The sequence below is a fragment of the Sorghum bicolor genome, chromosome 3 (genome assembly GCF_000003195.3).
Source record: "Sorghum bicolor cultivar BTx623 chromosome 3, Sorghum_bicolor_NCBIv3, whole genome shotgun sequence".
Classification (NCBI taxonomy): Eukaryota; Viridiplantae; Streptophyta; class Magnoliopsida; order Poales; family Poaceae; genus Sorghum; species Sorghum bicolor.
The window spans coordinates 14,168,708-14,185,206 of record NC_012872.2 but is presented as its reverse complement, the minus strand read 5'-3'; the positions used below and the strand labels follow the sequence as shown (position 1 = coordinate 14,185,206).

Below are 16,499 nucleotides of genomic sequence, written 5' to 3'. Positions count from 1 at the left end.
GAGCTAGTGCTAGAATAGCTTCACCATTTGGTTTACTAATTCACTTGTTTAGTGAAGTTTATAGAAAATTTAAATAGGCTATTCATCCCCCTTCTCTAGCCATTTGGACCTTTCAATGGGCCATAACTCATCATTTTTTCCCAACCTTGGCATGGCATGGCCCAATGATTGTTGTGCCCATGCCGGCCATCTGTACTTTAGGGTCAAACTGTCCATTGCTTTAAATTAAACAGTACTCTTCTCACCAAAGTATTGATTGGTTGTACTTTTGTCTAGAGTTGGCTTTTTCCTTTTCACCGAACCATCCACTGTATGCGCTTTCTTTTGGTTAACTTGTTCAAATAAACTCCTATTGAGGTTAAACTTGTTTTGTTGGATTCCTTATTGCACCACCATGTTTTTCTCCATCATGTGTTCACCAAGATTGCACTAGCATGCATGCTGAGAAAATCTAGTTGAGCATTTCCACACTTGTCTCCACTTGTTGGTGTCCTAACTCTTGGAAAAAAGGTCTCGAATCCTTGAGTCTTCGCTTGCAACACTTGACTCCACAATGACACTTGATCTTGATTCCCATATTGCTTTTGCTTGACTCATTGATTGATCTCCTCATTCAATCTTGAGTTCTTCGATTGTCTTCTCATCAGCCATTGGGGATGTCTTCATTCTTCAAGCATTGTGACCTAGTCTTAGCACTTAATCTTCCAATCCATACACTAGCCACACATGCCAAGTGTTCCTCATTTGCTTCTTCATTAATGCTTGAAGACACGTAGGGCATTCATAGCATAGGAATTTCATTGATCTTAAGTCCTAGCTGGCACTTCAAAGGTCAACCATATATGGAATAGATAGCGGTCTTACCTAGAAAAACAAGAGATTAGGTCTTATGCATAAGACCCAATCCTATGGAGAAAAAAGATCCAATCACGTGCAATGTGCCTATGAATGGAACCAGATCGGATACATGTGGATATCAATGATTGTGGGGGTATAAACCCCTATACCCTTATGGGTCGACATGGGTTGCACCATGAGAGGTGGTCTAGCCCACAAGATGAAGACGTACAACGCACGATGCTAGTCGGCATGCACCGCAAGGCTACAAAAAGATATTGTACCAAATTGGATACTTTACTTGTAACTCTATCTCTTCACAGTATAAAAGGAGGGGCAAGGGTCCCCTAGAGGACAGATCATACTCAATAGATCTCATCACAACTCATAATCAATACAATCAGACACAGGACGTAGGTATTACGTCCTCACGGTGGCCAAACCTGGATAAAATCTTTGTCTGTGTCTTGCATCACCATTTTTGACATTCCTTAGTGCAAAAAGAAATATGAAAGATTCTGTGAGCACACAGAACATCATCGTAGCATTTTACCGAGAGTATTCCAGGTATCGTTATTTATATTTTACCATAGGGAAGCTAAGGTTAAGAATCTAATAATTCACTATCATACATCTACTAACTCAGAGTATCAACTAAACTAAAGTAGGGGTAAATAATATATTATAAGATAATTCAATTAAGTGCATATAAGATAATTCAATAAATGTATAGATAGTCATAGCAGAAGGGCAACAGGAAAGATCAAGGTTCCTTTATACTTCTCTATTACTTAGGTTCTAAGGCAACCGAATATGAAAAGATATAGCAGTCACACAATGGCACTTTGGAGCAGCAGGTCCTTTCTGACTCTCGAAGAGGACTAGGAAGAAAGTAGTCGGAGGAAGGCTGCCAAAAGCACTATGAAACACCAACCCGAACGTGGTGGAATACAAAGGCCTAACAAGGCTGTCACCCCTGAGGCTACCACAACTATCCATGAGCTTAGGCGCAAACTCAGGTAAACTATAGCCTAGACACCATGTCTACACTAGCGTTTACTACTCCAATTACCTAGCATAACTAGAGCACTCAATACGAGCAGAGATCCTATGCCAAGATATAACAACTACACTAATCATAAATATAAAAGGCATAAAGTAAATAGAGAAGATAATATATTAAAGCATAAGTCTTACAAAGAAGACATATGAAGACATACCAAAACTCTAAAGAAGACTCCTCCAGATAGCTCCGCTCTCCCTAACTCCTGACTAGAACTAATCTACTATATTAGAATGTCTAGCCCTAATTCTCTAGAGAAGAGAGATCACCCATTCGAGAGGGACGCCTCTATAACTCATAATGATTATTCTCCCTAAGGGGGGGTCAGGCTTGTATTTATAGCCCTCTAGAAAGCACCACAGCCCTCGGATCAAACCGACATAAATATGCGGTCAAGATTACTCCTCAAAGATGGTGGAGGCAGGATCCGCGAGGTAGAGCCTGATTGGCTGAGGTAGTGGGGCGGGCGCCCATGCCCTACGGGTGGCCGCCCGGCTACCGGACCCGATTCGCTTCCCGTTTGATCTGGAGCCTCCTCGAACCTTCTAGATTATAGAAAAGTAGATGTTCGCCCTTTATCTCTATGTAAACTCAACATGTGAACCTTTTTGGTTGTTTTTAGCTAACATCCTGCAGAAACATACATAACTCATGGAATTCTGTTAGTGATAACCTTATATCTACTAGGTGTTTGCATATAGATCCATTTTCATATCTAGTTGACGGTTAAAATTAGGAGTTATCTACCGTCAACAACCATCTAGTTCGTAGCTTGCGCACCTATTTGCCGACAATCTACTATCTTAGGCATACCCCTAGGTAGACTGCCAACCGTATTTCGTTGACAGTGGAGCGCCAGATAGGGGATGTGCGTACAACTTCCTAGAACAACCAGATGGTCATCGTCCCCGACTTCGCGGCCATGGCGAATGGCCTCACGTTCACCGTCGGCCAGATCACCTAGACCACCAGCTTCAACAGCTTCACCGCCTTAACTATGGAGGAGGTGTAGATCCAATCTACGTCGATCACTTCTTCGCCGATGTCGGTTGTGGCTCCAACCTTACTGGCTACGGCACCGACCACTCCAGCAACGTCCGACCACGCTGAAAACGCATCGCCGCTTCCCTACTACAAAGAGAGATAGATCAACAACACCGACCTGCTCAGGCTATGGACCAAGTTGCTTGGCTACTTGCTCTGACCACCTGTCATGTCACAATAATGATCGCCGTGAAGAATGGCGCTATGAAAACTGCGACCACCATCATGACAACACGTCGGAAAGCTCGATGGCCAGACAATTTTGTCGCCGCTGACCAAACTTCCATCCAAAGATAAGTGCACTTCTAATATTTTATTTATTTTTGACATAATATTTTGTATATGTCCTTGACATGATTATCCTTTTGAAATATTTTTTTAGTTAGCCAACTAATTTTTCTTCTACACGAGTTTTCCAGAGTTGGCACTGTCTCCGACTCCTCCCCACATGTCATGAGATCCGCCCTCTGCGTTCTGAGTGGTCGGCAGTGGCGAGGATGGCAATTCTACGCGTGCCTAGGCTCCGCGCCTCATGCTCCAGATTGTTGGTTAGATTAGAGCTGGTGCAAACTCTAGGATGAATTAACTACTCGTGTTAATTTTAATATAACATAAAAGCTAAAATTTTATACCAGTTCTGAATTTTTTTTCTAGAGTTTATTTATACATCATGTATTACCTATTTTCCATATTTATTTTTCAGGAGCTTGGGCCAGTCAACAAGTTACGCTCGGGGACTCATCGACTATTCCCTACGCTATGCTCGAGAACTACTCCGACCATCGAGCATGTTTACGTTTCCAACCACGCTCGGGGACTTGTCGACTAGTCCCTACGCTATGCTTGAGGACTATGCCGACCACCGAGCATGCTTACATTTCCAACCATGCTCGGGGACTCGTCAATCACTCCCTAGCTGCGCTCGGGGATTGCTCTGATCACTCTCCGACCATAGCTTGAGGACTGCTCTCCTCGGATACATATGAATTAGACTCATATACAACTGAGGGGCGATTTTAATTTTTTAGACCTTGCTACAAGGCTCATACTTCGTTTTCCAGCAAGCTCGGGGAATACATTGGTACGATGCACCTGGCGATGCATCTTAGTATCAGAATTTCTACATAGACTTTTCTTTTTAGACCCTGGCACTACGTACCTACGTCACCTACTACCAGACTCGGGAACTAAGTAGGCACACTTCACCTTACGGTGAATATGCTTGCTTTTTTAAAATCTACACTTTTTAGAAAAGTAAAGTGGGCACACTTCATCAGAAAAAAAAATTTCTCAAGAGCATCATGCATTATTCAGACAACTTGCTTCTTCGGTGTCAATGGTGGTCGACTGTCTTCCGAGCTGGTTGAAATACCATCGCAACTGCTCGGGCAACTTGCCTACTAGTCGGAGACGTCAAGCCTCACTAGTCCAAGAAGCTCAAGATGGCGTATCGCATCACAATATATGGAGCTCGGGGACTAGCTGTGGGGGTATATAAACCCCTATACCCTCATGGGTCGACATGGGCCGCAGTATGAGAGGTGGTCCGACCCACAAGATGAAGACGTGCGGTGCACGATGCTGGTCGGCATACACCGCAAGGCTATAAGAAGATATTGTACCAAATAGGATATTTTACTTGTAACTTTGTCCCTTCACAGTATATAAGGAGGGGAATGAGTCCCCTAGAGGACAGATCATACACAACAGATCTCATCACAACTCATAATCAATACAATCACACGCAGGACGTAGGTATTGCGTCCTCATGGCGGTCGAACCTGGATAAAATCATTGTCTGTGTCTTGCGTCACCATCTAGTTCGTAGCTTACGCACTTGTCTGCCGATAATCTACTACCTTAGGCATACCCCTAAATAGACTACCGACCGTATTTTGTTGACATCATCCTATATTTTTATCCCATATCCTTCATTATATCTCTTTTTTGTTCTTGGATTGATCATGTCGGATGTTGATATCTATCTCATTTACATATCAGAAATCCGATTATTCAGATTCGGATACGGCAGGGTGAATTGTTTTGTCTTCTCAAGTGGGACTCTCCTTTATAGCTAGAGCTGGTCTCAAACATAGTAGCTTCGACCTTATAATTTGTGGACCCTGCCTTAAGGCCGGTGGTGGTCCCTATTCGTCTTCATTGACCTAATATTGACTTGTTTCTCTAAAACACACACATTAATCACAAAAGCAATGGTTTTATTAACCACCGAAATTAAATTACTTAACTGAGGAGTATAGAAGCCCACAATGTCATACTCCCTCTGTCCATGAAAGCTTTAATTCCTTTCAGACAGATTAGTATAGCTACCAAATGACCATATTACCCTTAATTAATTTGAGTTCTACCATTAAATTGCACAGTAATCGTTGCAGCAGGTCCATCATTAATTACTCATCCGGCTCCTATCATTTATTACTCCTACTTAGGGATGAAAACGGATCGGATACGGACAGATATCATCGATATCATATTTGTTTTCGGATAATGTCAACAATGTCGGATAAGATATGATTGGATGTCGACATCGTAAATATACAACTTAAGTATTCGGATACGAATACGGTATCGGATATTGAACATTCGGACTCGGATATGGACAGATCTGAACCCCTCTAAACGAATTTGGTCTCGAATACGATCAAAAAAAATATCTATACCATTTTCATCCCTACTCCTACTCATACGGGTGCAGCTCGGGCAACTGATTGGTGGAGGGATGCCGTAGTAATTAGGATGGGGGAATACGAGGACTATTAAACGAGTTGCTGGACGGTCTAATCTCCAGGAATCGATTTTTTAGTGGACAAATTTTTGCTCTAAGAATTGAAGCTTGAGGGAGTACATTTTAATAAGCGAAATGACCAATCAAGCAATTAGCTTGTTGTCTCCTGTCGATTGGATCTTCTCCTTATTTTTATTGGGACTGATGGGGATTTCTTCGCTCCATGTTATCTTCTAATATAAGAAGACGGTATCTGACATGGAAACAGCCAACAGACCACTATTATCTCTCAGCATTTCTGCAGGAAGGAGAGGATTGAGATCGTCAATGGCGCACGCGAAAGCAGGAGCGTCTCTGCCGGTGCCCAACGTGCAGGCACTCGCTCAGACTTGGCATGGATCAGGCGAGCCAGGGCCTGTCCGGTACGTCAGGACAGAGGAGACCAGCGCCGGGGAGGTCGTCGCCGGCTGCGCCATTCCAGTCGTGGATCTCAGCAGGTTGCTTGACCCGCGATCGTCGGAAGAGGAGCTCGCAAACCTCGGCTCTGCCTGTCAGCACTGGGGTTTCTTTCAGGTACGTATACATTTCCCATGTTTTGATCAGCTTGATTAGACACTATACAGCGTAGGATAATCACAATACGCACGCGGCTTGTGCACAGCTTATCAACCATGGGGTGGTGGACGAGGTGATCCAGGACGTGAAGAGAGACATGATCGAGTTCTTCAAGCTCCCGCTGGAGGCCAAGAAGGTGCACGCGCAGGTACCGGGCGGCCTGGAGGGCTACGGCCAGGCCTTCGTCTTCTCCGAGACCCAGAAGCTGGACTGGGCGGACATGATCTACCTCATGATCAGCCCCAAGGAGTCGCGGGACCTGAGGTTCTGGCCTACCCGGCCTCCGTCCTTCAGGGACTCCGTGGACAGGTACTCGGCCGAGGTGGCGAAGGTGACGGTGTGCCTGCTGCGGTTCATGGCCGCGGACCTAGGCGTGGAGCCGAAGCGCCTCCTGGAGGCGTTCCGGGGACAGCCGCAGAGCATGCGGACGACCTATTACCCGCCGTGCAGGCAGGCCGCCGATGTGCTGGGCCTGTCGCCGCACACCGACGCCACTGGCCTGGCGCTGCTGCTCCACGTCAACGACGTGCAGGGCCTGCAGATCTGGAGGGACGGCAAGTGGCACGCCGTTGACCCTCTCGATGGCACTTTCGTCGTCAGCATCGGCGACATACTGGAGGTACAGACGAGAGATGCTTATGCGTGGTTTTAGTTGACCGGTCAGATAGCTCGAGTTTTTGCTGCTTGCAGATTCTAAGCAACGGGAGGTACAGAAGCATTGAGCACAAAGCCGTGGTCCACCCGGACAAAGAGCGCATCTCGGCGGCGATGTTCCATCAGCCTCGGCAGCGATGTTCCATCAGCCGTGCCCCAACACGACGGTCGGCCCTCTGCCGGAGCTCGTGAAGAGAGACAGTGGCCGGGCGCGGTACAGATCCATGGGCTACATGGATTTCATGAAGAGCTTCTTTGCGACCAAGCTCGATGGACGGAGGAGCCACATGAACGCTTTGAGGATCTACTAGTCCAAACGTTGGCTGGATCAGCCGACTATGCCGATCTCCTGCTCCTGTTTTAGTAGTACTACAGTATAAGATCTCTTATGATTCTTATGATGCATTCTCTCTGAAAAACAAATTAGAGGACTTCTGTGATGCATGTATTAAAATGAAACGGGCACTGCATATTTCGTTCTACAGCCGTCTAGAACCGAACCAACTTCCAAAGTAACCTGAAGTTTCAGAAAATACTATAACTAGTGTTCACTTTGCTGAGGTCATGCACATTTGTGTCTTGAAAGGGCAGTACAGAACCACAAAAACTTCTATAGCATTACAATTACAACATGGTTAACTTGTTTACATATAAGGTGACTGGTACTCTAATGAAAAGTAAACAATTTGCTTAAGATTACCATTCACAAAACTGCAATGTTGTTGAAAAGAAACCTAAGGAAAAATACAGACATAGGGACTGCGCCTGTTAAGGTTTGTTATTACAAAAGAACAAAACCACGCACACACGAAGTTGGATTTTTTCTAGAAGTTTGTGCAATGGTTGCAAACAAGCATGGCCAGAGCCAGGGAACAAAGATTTGCGGCCCCCAAATTACAAAGCAACTATTCAACGTCCCAAACATGCTTCCGTATAACAGTAGACTATCTTTCAAAAACAAACCAACTTTATTCAACTTTCCTGGGATCTGCCTGGGGCTTCCAGAGACCAAGACGGTACTTATGAGCAAAACTCAAAATCAACTTTCTCTGCATTGTAGGGTGGATAATGAAACATTTAGATTAGCACAAATACAATCTTAATATTAATTCTTTAAAAAAATATTACAGAACTAAATGTCAAAACATATTTCAATCGAGACAAAAAAAAATGTTTGTGATCAAGACCCAACATGTCGTAATCCACCATTAAATGTTAAGAACAGGTTAAATAGATTTTGCTTCAACATTGGGTCCAAGTATAACTATATTTGGTTAAACTGGAATGAATATTTGATTTGTACATAAGTACAGACAGATTTGTTTAAACTTGATTTAGACCCTAAAGTAAAACCAAATGTTTCAGAAATCTTAATTTTGTCAGATACTCCCTTGGTCCACAAATAAATGCACGTCTCGCTTTTCGAAGAGTCAAACTTTAAAATTTGACTAAAAATATATCAAATAATATCAATATTTGTATCTACAAATAAGTATATTATGAAAGTATATTTCATGCTAAATGTAATGATACATATCACATATGATAAATATTAGTATATTTTTGTATATATTTTGTCATATTCAAAAAAGTTTGACTCCTCAGGAAACGAAATGTGTATTTATTTGTGGACGGAGGGAGTACATAGGTAAGAAGAAACATTGGATATTAAAAGCCTGTTTTTCCAGTACCTAAATAATGTGTTCTAACAAACTTCTATCTGATTTTCAAAAATATGAAAAATGTATCTAGAGAAACAGTATAGATGCTGTTTTCCAAAGTCAACACTATCCCAATAGAAAAAAACTTAAAACTAGCATTTTTAGAAATAAAAAAAAATAGTATGCACTAAACCTAAAAACTTTCAGTAAGGTACGCATACAGTTTTAGATGCTAAAATCTATCTTCCTAAACCAATTAATCCGAAACCAATTGAAAAGATCATGAGCCAAACAAGGCAATCCAAATATGTGCACTAACTTTAAAACATCGGTAGGTCCACATCATGTAACTGTAGTTGCTACTACTCCAATTATTGCTCACAATATTACTTCAGGACTAAAAAAATCTCACAAACGGTGGCAATGTAAGTGGCAAGGTGCTAAATCTCATCAAAAAAAATTATAAAGTAGTGCATTTCCTTTCTCTGTGGGTACAGGTAGTTCATGTCCTTGAAAACACCCAAAACAACCAAATGAATACCCCAGTCTGCAAGAATTTAAGTGACTAAAGTGATCAGCTTGTTGCCTTGTGGTTAAAAGTGAGAGCAATGAAAATGACTAGCACGCTGTTTAGAACTCAGTGTTTCAATTCTAAGAACATTGATGCCATGATGTGTCTTTCAAATTCAAGTTTAAGTTCCTAGTGCCTGAAACCAAAATGCATGGAAATTTCTCAGAAACTGATGTTATTGACTTTCATATGCTTCAAAAACACCATTATGCAAGCCCAGTTTCATCATGGTCATGCATATGCACTCATGGACATACACATTGACATGCGCCTGTCTCCCTCGGACTGGTCGGAGGTTGTAGGAATGTGTGATTGCTGGTCGGGGTTTGAAGGAGGAGGCACGGCGGCGTGGCACCGTGGTTGCAGGCACGGGCGCAGGGAAGGAGGAGGCGGCTAGGGCAAAACTCCCAGCTCCCACAGGAAACCGAGTAATATGATTACTCTTGCTTAAAATCCAATAATCCCTGATTACAAGTATTTATACTTCTATGAATAATAATAAGGGAAAATAACTAAATATACTATTGGGCCTTAGCCACTAACGGGCTTGCGCCTGGAGTATTGCAATCCCGTCATAACACACATGAACGAAAATTCACATCAAAGTGGCAGTGCACATTCTTGGCATTCATATATCCCTTACAACAATATTGAATACAAAAACCGGGTCATGTGCACTCTCAAGATGTCATAGGTCATAGCAATAAAAACATTAATTAAAAAACTAACTGGATACCTTGAACTGAAAAAAAAACTGCTCTTAGCGTTAACGACTGCCAATAACTTATCACATTTCTAATTCATCATTAAGTATTTAATAAAGTTTAGATAATATTAGGAGACCCATACTGAAATTGTAGTCTTGTTGGCTAGTCAAGCTTGTAAAGTGGCAGGTTGATAGGTTGCAACTAAGAGTATGGCCTAGTTTTTAGTACTTTTAAACCCCAATTAGCCAAAAAAAATTTCAGAAGCAAAATGTCCCATTAGCTTTGATTTCTCATTACAGTTTTTCAGCTTTCATGGCTGCTCGCTAGATATATGATATAAAACAACGAAAGGGATACCACTGGAACAAAATAATCACCAGAAATTAGGCTTGGCTAATTTGTCCTAAAAGCATGTTAAGTTCAACTATAAACATGCAATTTACCTCAAATGTTAGGCAACCTAGCTATATGAAGAGAAGTAATTCATATGTCAACAACCCAAAAACACAGCAGCAACTCTCCTCACTAACATTTGACAAGAATCTACAAAGTCAGATTGGATGCAACAATCCAATAATTGTACAGCAGCAGAACTGCCGTATACAACAAAACACGATCAATCCCAACATTCCATGACGAAATGCTAAGAAAACAAGTCGCTGCATCTACATGAGCAACTTGCTTGTAAACACTACAAGTGGCACGAGAAGAGAAATCAGAGCCTTACATGTTTGCAGGGGATGCCGAGCTTCTTGAGCCGCAGCGTGCGGGTCTCGAGGAGCCTCTGGAGGTCGCCGCCCACAGCATCCTCCAGCTTCGCGGCGTGCGCCTCCACCCCCTTGCCGACGCCGTTCAGGAACTCCACCACGCCGACCTTGGCTGCACCCCGGAAGGAAGGATACGGTTCCAGTCACGAAAAAGGAAGCAGCACGGGATCTGTGACGGAGGTCGGGGAGGGAGTACCTTGGTAGGGCTGGGCGTGGAAAGATCTCGCCGGACCGGCGAGGAGGAAGCGGCGCGCGTGAGTGGCGCACGCGAGAGCCATGCGATGGAGAGAGAAAGAGAGACAGGCGGAGGCCTTCTGGCGGCGGTGAGAAGAGCGCAGCGCAGGGGGAGTGCACGGTAGGGTATAGGCAGGAGGTGCCCGTGCGCCGCCGCCCGCCGCCTTGGAGAGTGAAGACTGGAGAGCTCGTTGGTCGTTGCTGTCCGCTTGGATGGAACGGAACGCCTCTCCGCTCTCCGCCTCGTGCCTCCGTGGGCTTTTTCACGATGCCCAGTTCAGCCAAACAGACAAGGCCGTAGATCCAGCTGGGCTTGAGGCCTGGCCTGCCATGGACTCGAATCTTCATTTTTCTTCGGTTCTCAAAAAAAATACTTTAGCACGTCTTCCAAAAAAAACTTTAGCAATGAAGTAGCACTAAACAACAGCGTTGGATATCTATACCTATACCTATCTATAAAGAGCTAAAATTTCAGTTTGCTAATATTTTTTGTCTGCTCCTATCCGCCTTAGGTTGCCGAATCGGTCGCTCCCCCGTCCAACGGTTGTAGAAGAGCAAAAAGAAAATAGAAGTCGGCCCAATCCGCGCACATGAATCGGTACGGTGGAAGAGAGAAAAAAAAATAAAAACTTTTCTAGGGTTCTCAATATAAAATCTTCAATTTACTTTTCTTTTATTCTTTAAATCGGCTGAAAATTGATAAATGTGTAGTAATTCATAGAAAAATCTAAAAGTTATAAAACAAATTTTGTTCACCTCCACATATGTAGATCCATGCAGTAAACAAAAATATCACAAATTTTAGTATACTTTTTTTGCTGGAGATGCTTGACTATGCTTTTTAGTGTAAAATAAAAATTGTAGTTATCTTGCTCCAATTATTATGAAATTTTTATGGTAGCCTATTAATGTGATGCTTGATTCATATTTCATGGCAATCCTAATCTAAATAAAAAATAATGCTAGCAACAAACTTCTCGTGTTTTAATATAATACTGAGGTATATTAAGAGGTAATATTAGAGTGAGATAAGGTTTAACTAATTTCTATTTTTATTATTAAATAAATATGTCTTCAAGCTATATATTATTATAAATATTAACTATCTAATACTATAGATGTTATGGTTATCAATAAAATAAATTACGGACTTTAAATTTTATAAAAAAGGATAAATATAAATAGATATGTAACATTATGTTATCACTTTCTAGGGTCATTTGATGTTTTTCTTCTGTTGCAACGCACGGGCATATTTGCTATTAATAATAAAAATTGTAAGGGCTCATTAGATTTGTGCCATCATAATTTTACAGTGGAGCTATGAAAACCGCACCAATGCCATTGCAATTGTTATGGAATTTAAAAACCTCAATATCTACTCCTTTTGTCTCAAAATAGATGACGTTATGAGATACATGCAGGTCAAATTTTCTCAACTTTGACTATAAAAAATATATGCAATATTTATATCTCTAAATAAATTTATTATGATAGTATATTTAACAATCTATCTAATGATACTAATTATGTATTATAAATATTAATATTTCTTATATATAGTTGGTTAAAGTTAATAAAAGCTGACTTCTAGAGAAGCGAGAATGACTTCTATTTTGGGATAGAGGGAGTACGCTTGAAGGCACCTTGGGCCCATAGCCATGCATATGGAGGCATATTGTATATCTGTATTGACCATTTTACCCTCAGCCACGAGTGGATAAGGTTCGGACAGTGCTAGGTCCCCATTGTGTCTTCCTCTTCTTTCATATTCTTGTTGCCTTGCTGCACCATTTCGCTGTTGGTGCCTAACTTTCTGTTGTTGGTCTTCTCCTTCGTCGTCAGCCTTTGAACGCATCAGCGAGAAGAGGGGTCATGTCCATGACGAGCGCTGTCGAAAACTCTAGCTAGTCTGTGACACTAGAGGCCCTTTTCTCTGACCAACTACCCCAAGTGCCACATCGGTGATTGAGTGTGAGTGCAAGAATTATGTGGTGTTCCATAAGTGCCCAAATAATTTTTGGGTGAGTTGGATTTCATTTTCCAGATTTATTTTTGTCCCCTGCTTTTATGATTTAATTTGGTGTGCCATGTTGATTTGTCAGAACGACAATTCTAGTTCTTACTACTAGTATGAGGATGCCTATGTGGAATACTTGTGCTCCAATCATCCACACTTGCTGCAAGGAGATGCAAAGGTAGTAGCGGTGACATATGTGAACTTGAAGATGTAGTTCATGAAGATGAAGCTTTTGCTACATGAGATGAAGGTACAGATTGGTGAAGTGTTGCTCAAGATAAACAAGGTGAAGGTGGAGAACAAGGCTGCCATTGTTGTGGACAAGTTTGCAACTACTATTTTTCATGTTTCTGGTTACTGGATTGGCCCTTGTTGTTATGCTCAAGTGAAGTTGTAATTGTAGTTAGGATAACATTAGTGCTAATTGCCAGGTTAATCGACTATGTAAGGTTAAATTAGGTTGAAGTTGTTATGTTAATGCTAGATTGGCCCTAGAGTCAATACACATTTTTGTGCATCAAATTTTAGTGTGTTGATAGTTGATACACTATCTGGATTAATTGAAGTGATATTCTTTTGCAATGAAAATGTTCTCATTGTTAGATGATTGACTTCAATTTGACATGTGTAATGCTACCTTCCTTGAACATATGTACTGAAATCTCCCTTGCACATCATAACTGAACTGGCCATAACCGGCCATTTTCAGTGCACAAAAAGTAACATGTTTGTCAACATAACAGGTTTGTGCAAGGGAACGATCCGTGGATATACAAGGTAACATGTTTGTCAACATAAGAGGTTTGTCAAGGAGGCCAATCTACAGAGATACGTGACTCGAAGCTTGGCCCTTGTGAGAGTATCCTTGCAAGGGGTCCAATGAAAACTATGAGGAAACAAAAGCTTTTAGATACCTCTACAAAACTGACACGGGAGATTACATTCTCTAACTCATTTTAGGTTTCTTCTATTTACTTTGCATTTCTTGGCACGTGTTTTATCTTTGAGAGAATTCCTTGTCAGCCACTATAAAAGGTCATGATTCCATGTGAGCCACTGAAGAAGTTCAGCGGACTTCAGCGCCATTCCTCTAAATATTTTTTAGCCCTCCAAGCCACTGCTGTTAGATTGGGCTCTAACGGTGTCAAACCGCGGGGGTGTGAAAAGTCAAAATACCCTTAGGTGTAAATATGTTGTTAATGTTTTTTGAGCATCATAATGACTTCAAATGGAAAAACTCAAAACTAAAAAGTTGTAGACCTCGTCGGGATCAACAATTTTCATATAAAAATTATCTCCATTCAATGCCGCAGAAAATATATGATTTTTCTAAGATATATATTAACCATATAAAATCATATCTTCTTTTGAAAATAAACAAAAATAATTTTTATATAAAAATTATAGATCTCAACGAGATCTACAAATTTCTAGTTTCGAGTTTTTTCATTTGAAGTCATTAAGATGCTCAAAAACATTAATGGCATATTTATACCTAAGGGTATTTTCGTCTTTCACACCTCGGTTTAACACCGTTAGAACCCAATTTGACGGTAGTGGCATTGAGGTTAAAAAAAAAATTGGAGCAGTGATGCTAAAGTCCACTGAACTTTTTCAGTGGCTCACAAGGATTTACGATCTTTTATAGTGACTCATAGGGAATTTTCTAAACTTTCTAGTCTAGCTTACTAAGTTAGTTCATAGTGTTTGCACCTAGAGTGTGAAAACTCTTCTTATCATTAGAGATAGCTAACACTTAGCAAACCTTAGTGCATACATAGATAAGACTTTGCAAAGGTTTTAGGGATTGATAAGTAGGTTTTACTTGGCCATTGGTTTTTAAGTTTTCTAATCTAGCTACCTCTTAGACATTATGGTCCCTTCACAATACCATAATTTTCTATTTTTGGTGCATATTGTTGGGTGAATTCACTTATTTTATTTATTTATAGATACAGTCAATTCAAAGGGTATTCTCATTTATTTGCATGGTACTCTCATGTTGTTGAAGGTTGTCCACTAGGATAATAATTATCTATTTTCATTTATGTATGTTCTAAAGAAAGAGGGCTCGGATTTAAATTAAACTCACCTGCTGGAACATTTATAGAAAAAGAACGCACACTCTCCTGGTGACACTCACCCAGTGTCATAGCCATGATTTTAAACTAGGATGACCCAATTCAATAAAGTTTTTTTTTAAAACAACATAGTCTCATTTGGCACATCAACAAACAACTTCGACTCCTTACTATAGTACACGGAGAATTAGGAGCTAGAGTTGAAGCTCCACCAAACATGGTTTAAATATCGCATATGCCATCATACAAATATACAATTTACTAAAACATATAAATACATTTAAAAAGTCTTACAACATTTTTAAAACAACTAATAAACTTTAACTATAATACTTTGTCTAAAATTCTAGGATGGTCGCCCTTAGCTACGCCACCACTGCACTCATCCATGTACACACACTATATCTAGTGAGTATCTCGAGCTAGCAGATGTTCAGCTGTATGTGACCCTCGTTTGAAACAGGACACGCATCGTCTATCACTAATCGGGGTTGATTAAAAGTCACTCGACTTCGCTGCCTCCAGAGAATTTTGGCCTCCGTGGCTTTCTACCGTGGCTACACATATGCTTTTGGCGATTTTACAGAGATGCTCTCCATTTCTTCAAAAACTAACCCGCGGTCCACTGCATAGTCCATAACCTGAAATAAATTTTATTCTCACATGGAGAAGAAGAAATTCGTGACTTGCTCATCTTTTACAGAATCTCCTTTTGACATTTTACAGGGAGCCCCTTCCACCTAGCAGAGTGCCGAGCTCTTCCCCTCCTCATTCCCCTCTCCATTCTCTCTTTCCAGGCCGCCGATGCCCCATTCATCTGCACGCACCTCCCGGATCGCCGTCGTCGCTCCTCCACGACCGTGGTCCCTAGCCACACATGAAAGGCAGCTTCGTCCCTCCCTCTCTGCGAGCCTTTCTCCTAGGCCTTCTTCCCTGTTGCAATGGAGAAGGAACTTGCCCAGATCCTGGCAGCACATGAGGATCCCACCAGACCTTGGAAGTACGACATGGGGGCGGTAAGATCTGGTCTCTTTCCCTCTCCTACCATCTGTACGCTTTCATCCCCTTGACTCCTTGGCTCCTCGAAGATCCGTCATCAGTCGCACCATGATGTGGTTCCCAACTCTAGATCTGTGCACTGGTGATGTGCTTTTCTCGATGTGGGCATCAGCTTTATTTCTTCTCCCATAGATGCTCCTCTAAGCTGGTTGCTACCATGGTCTCTTCCATAAATGCAGCAGTTGAGTGTCATCTGCGCCTCCCAGTGCCTCTGAGCGTATAGCTTCTGCTGCTGCTTAAGGTCCTGTGGTTGAAGCTATCTTGTCTTAGCAAGGACATGTTGCTTTAAGGTTATTTTTTTAGATCATGCGAGTCAGAATATTTTCAACCTCTGATGATCGATCTGCATAACTATTATTTTGCATATCCAGTTAATGAGATTGCTATGATAACATTTAGGCCTAGGTTGAGGTGAACTAGAATTCCATGTTCAAGATTTC

General features: G+C 41.6%; 1 protein-coding gene and 1 pseudogene across 1 annotated transcript; one reads left to right on the top strand and one right to left on the bottom strand.

The window, feature by feature from the left end:
- On the top strand, positions 5,840 to 7,368 carry LOC8060316 (annotated as a pseudogene).
- Positions 7,555 to 11,152, bottom strand: LOC8078166. Its single transcript, XM_002455461.2, has 3 exons — positions 10,862 to 11,152; positions 10,626 to 10,777; positions 7,555 to 8,008 (listed from the first exon to the last, which is right to left on the bottom strand). The coding sequence occupies exons 1-3, from the start codon at positions 10,941 to 10,943 to the stop codon at positions 7,928 to 7,930; spliced, it is 315 nt and encodes a 104-aa protein (XP_002455506.1). The 5' UTR covers positions 10,944 to 11,152; the 3' UTR covers positions 7,555 to 7,927.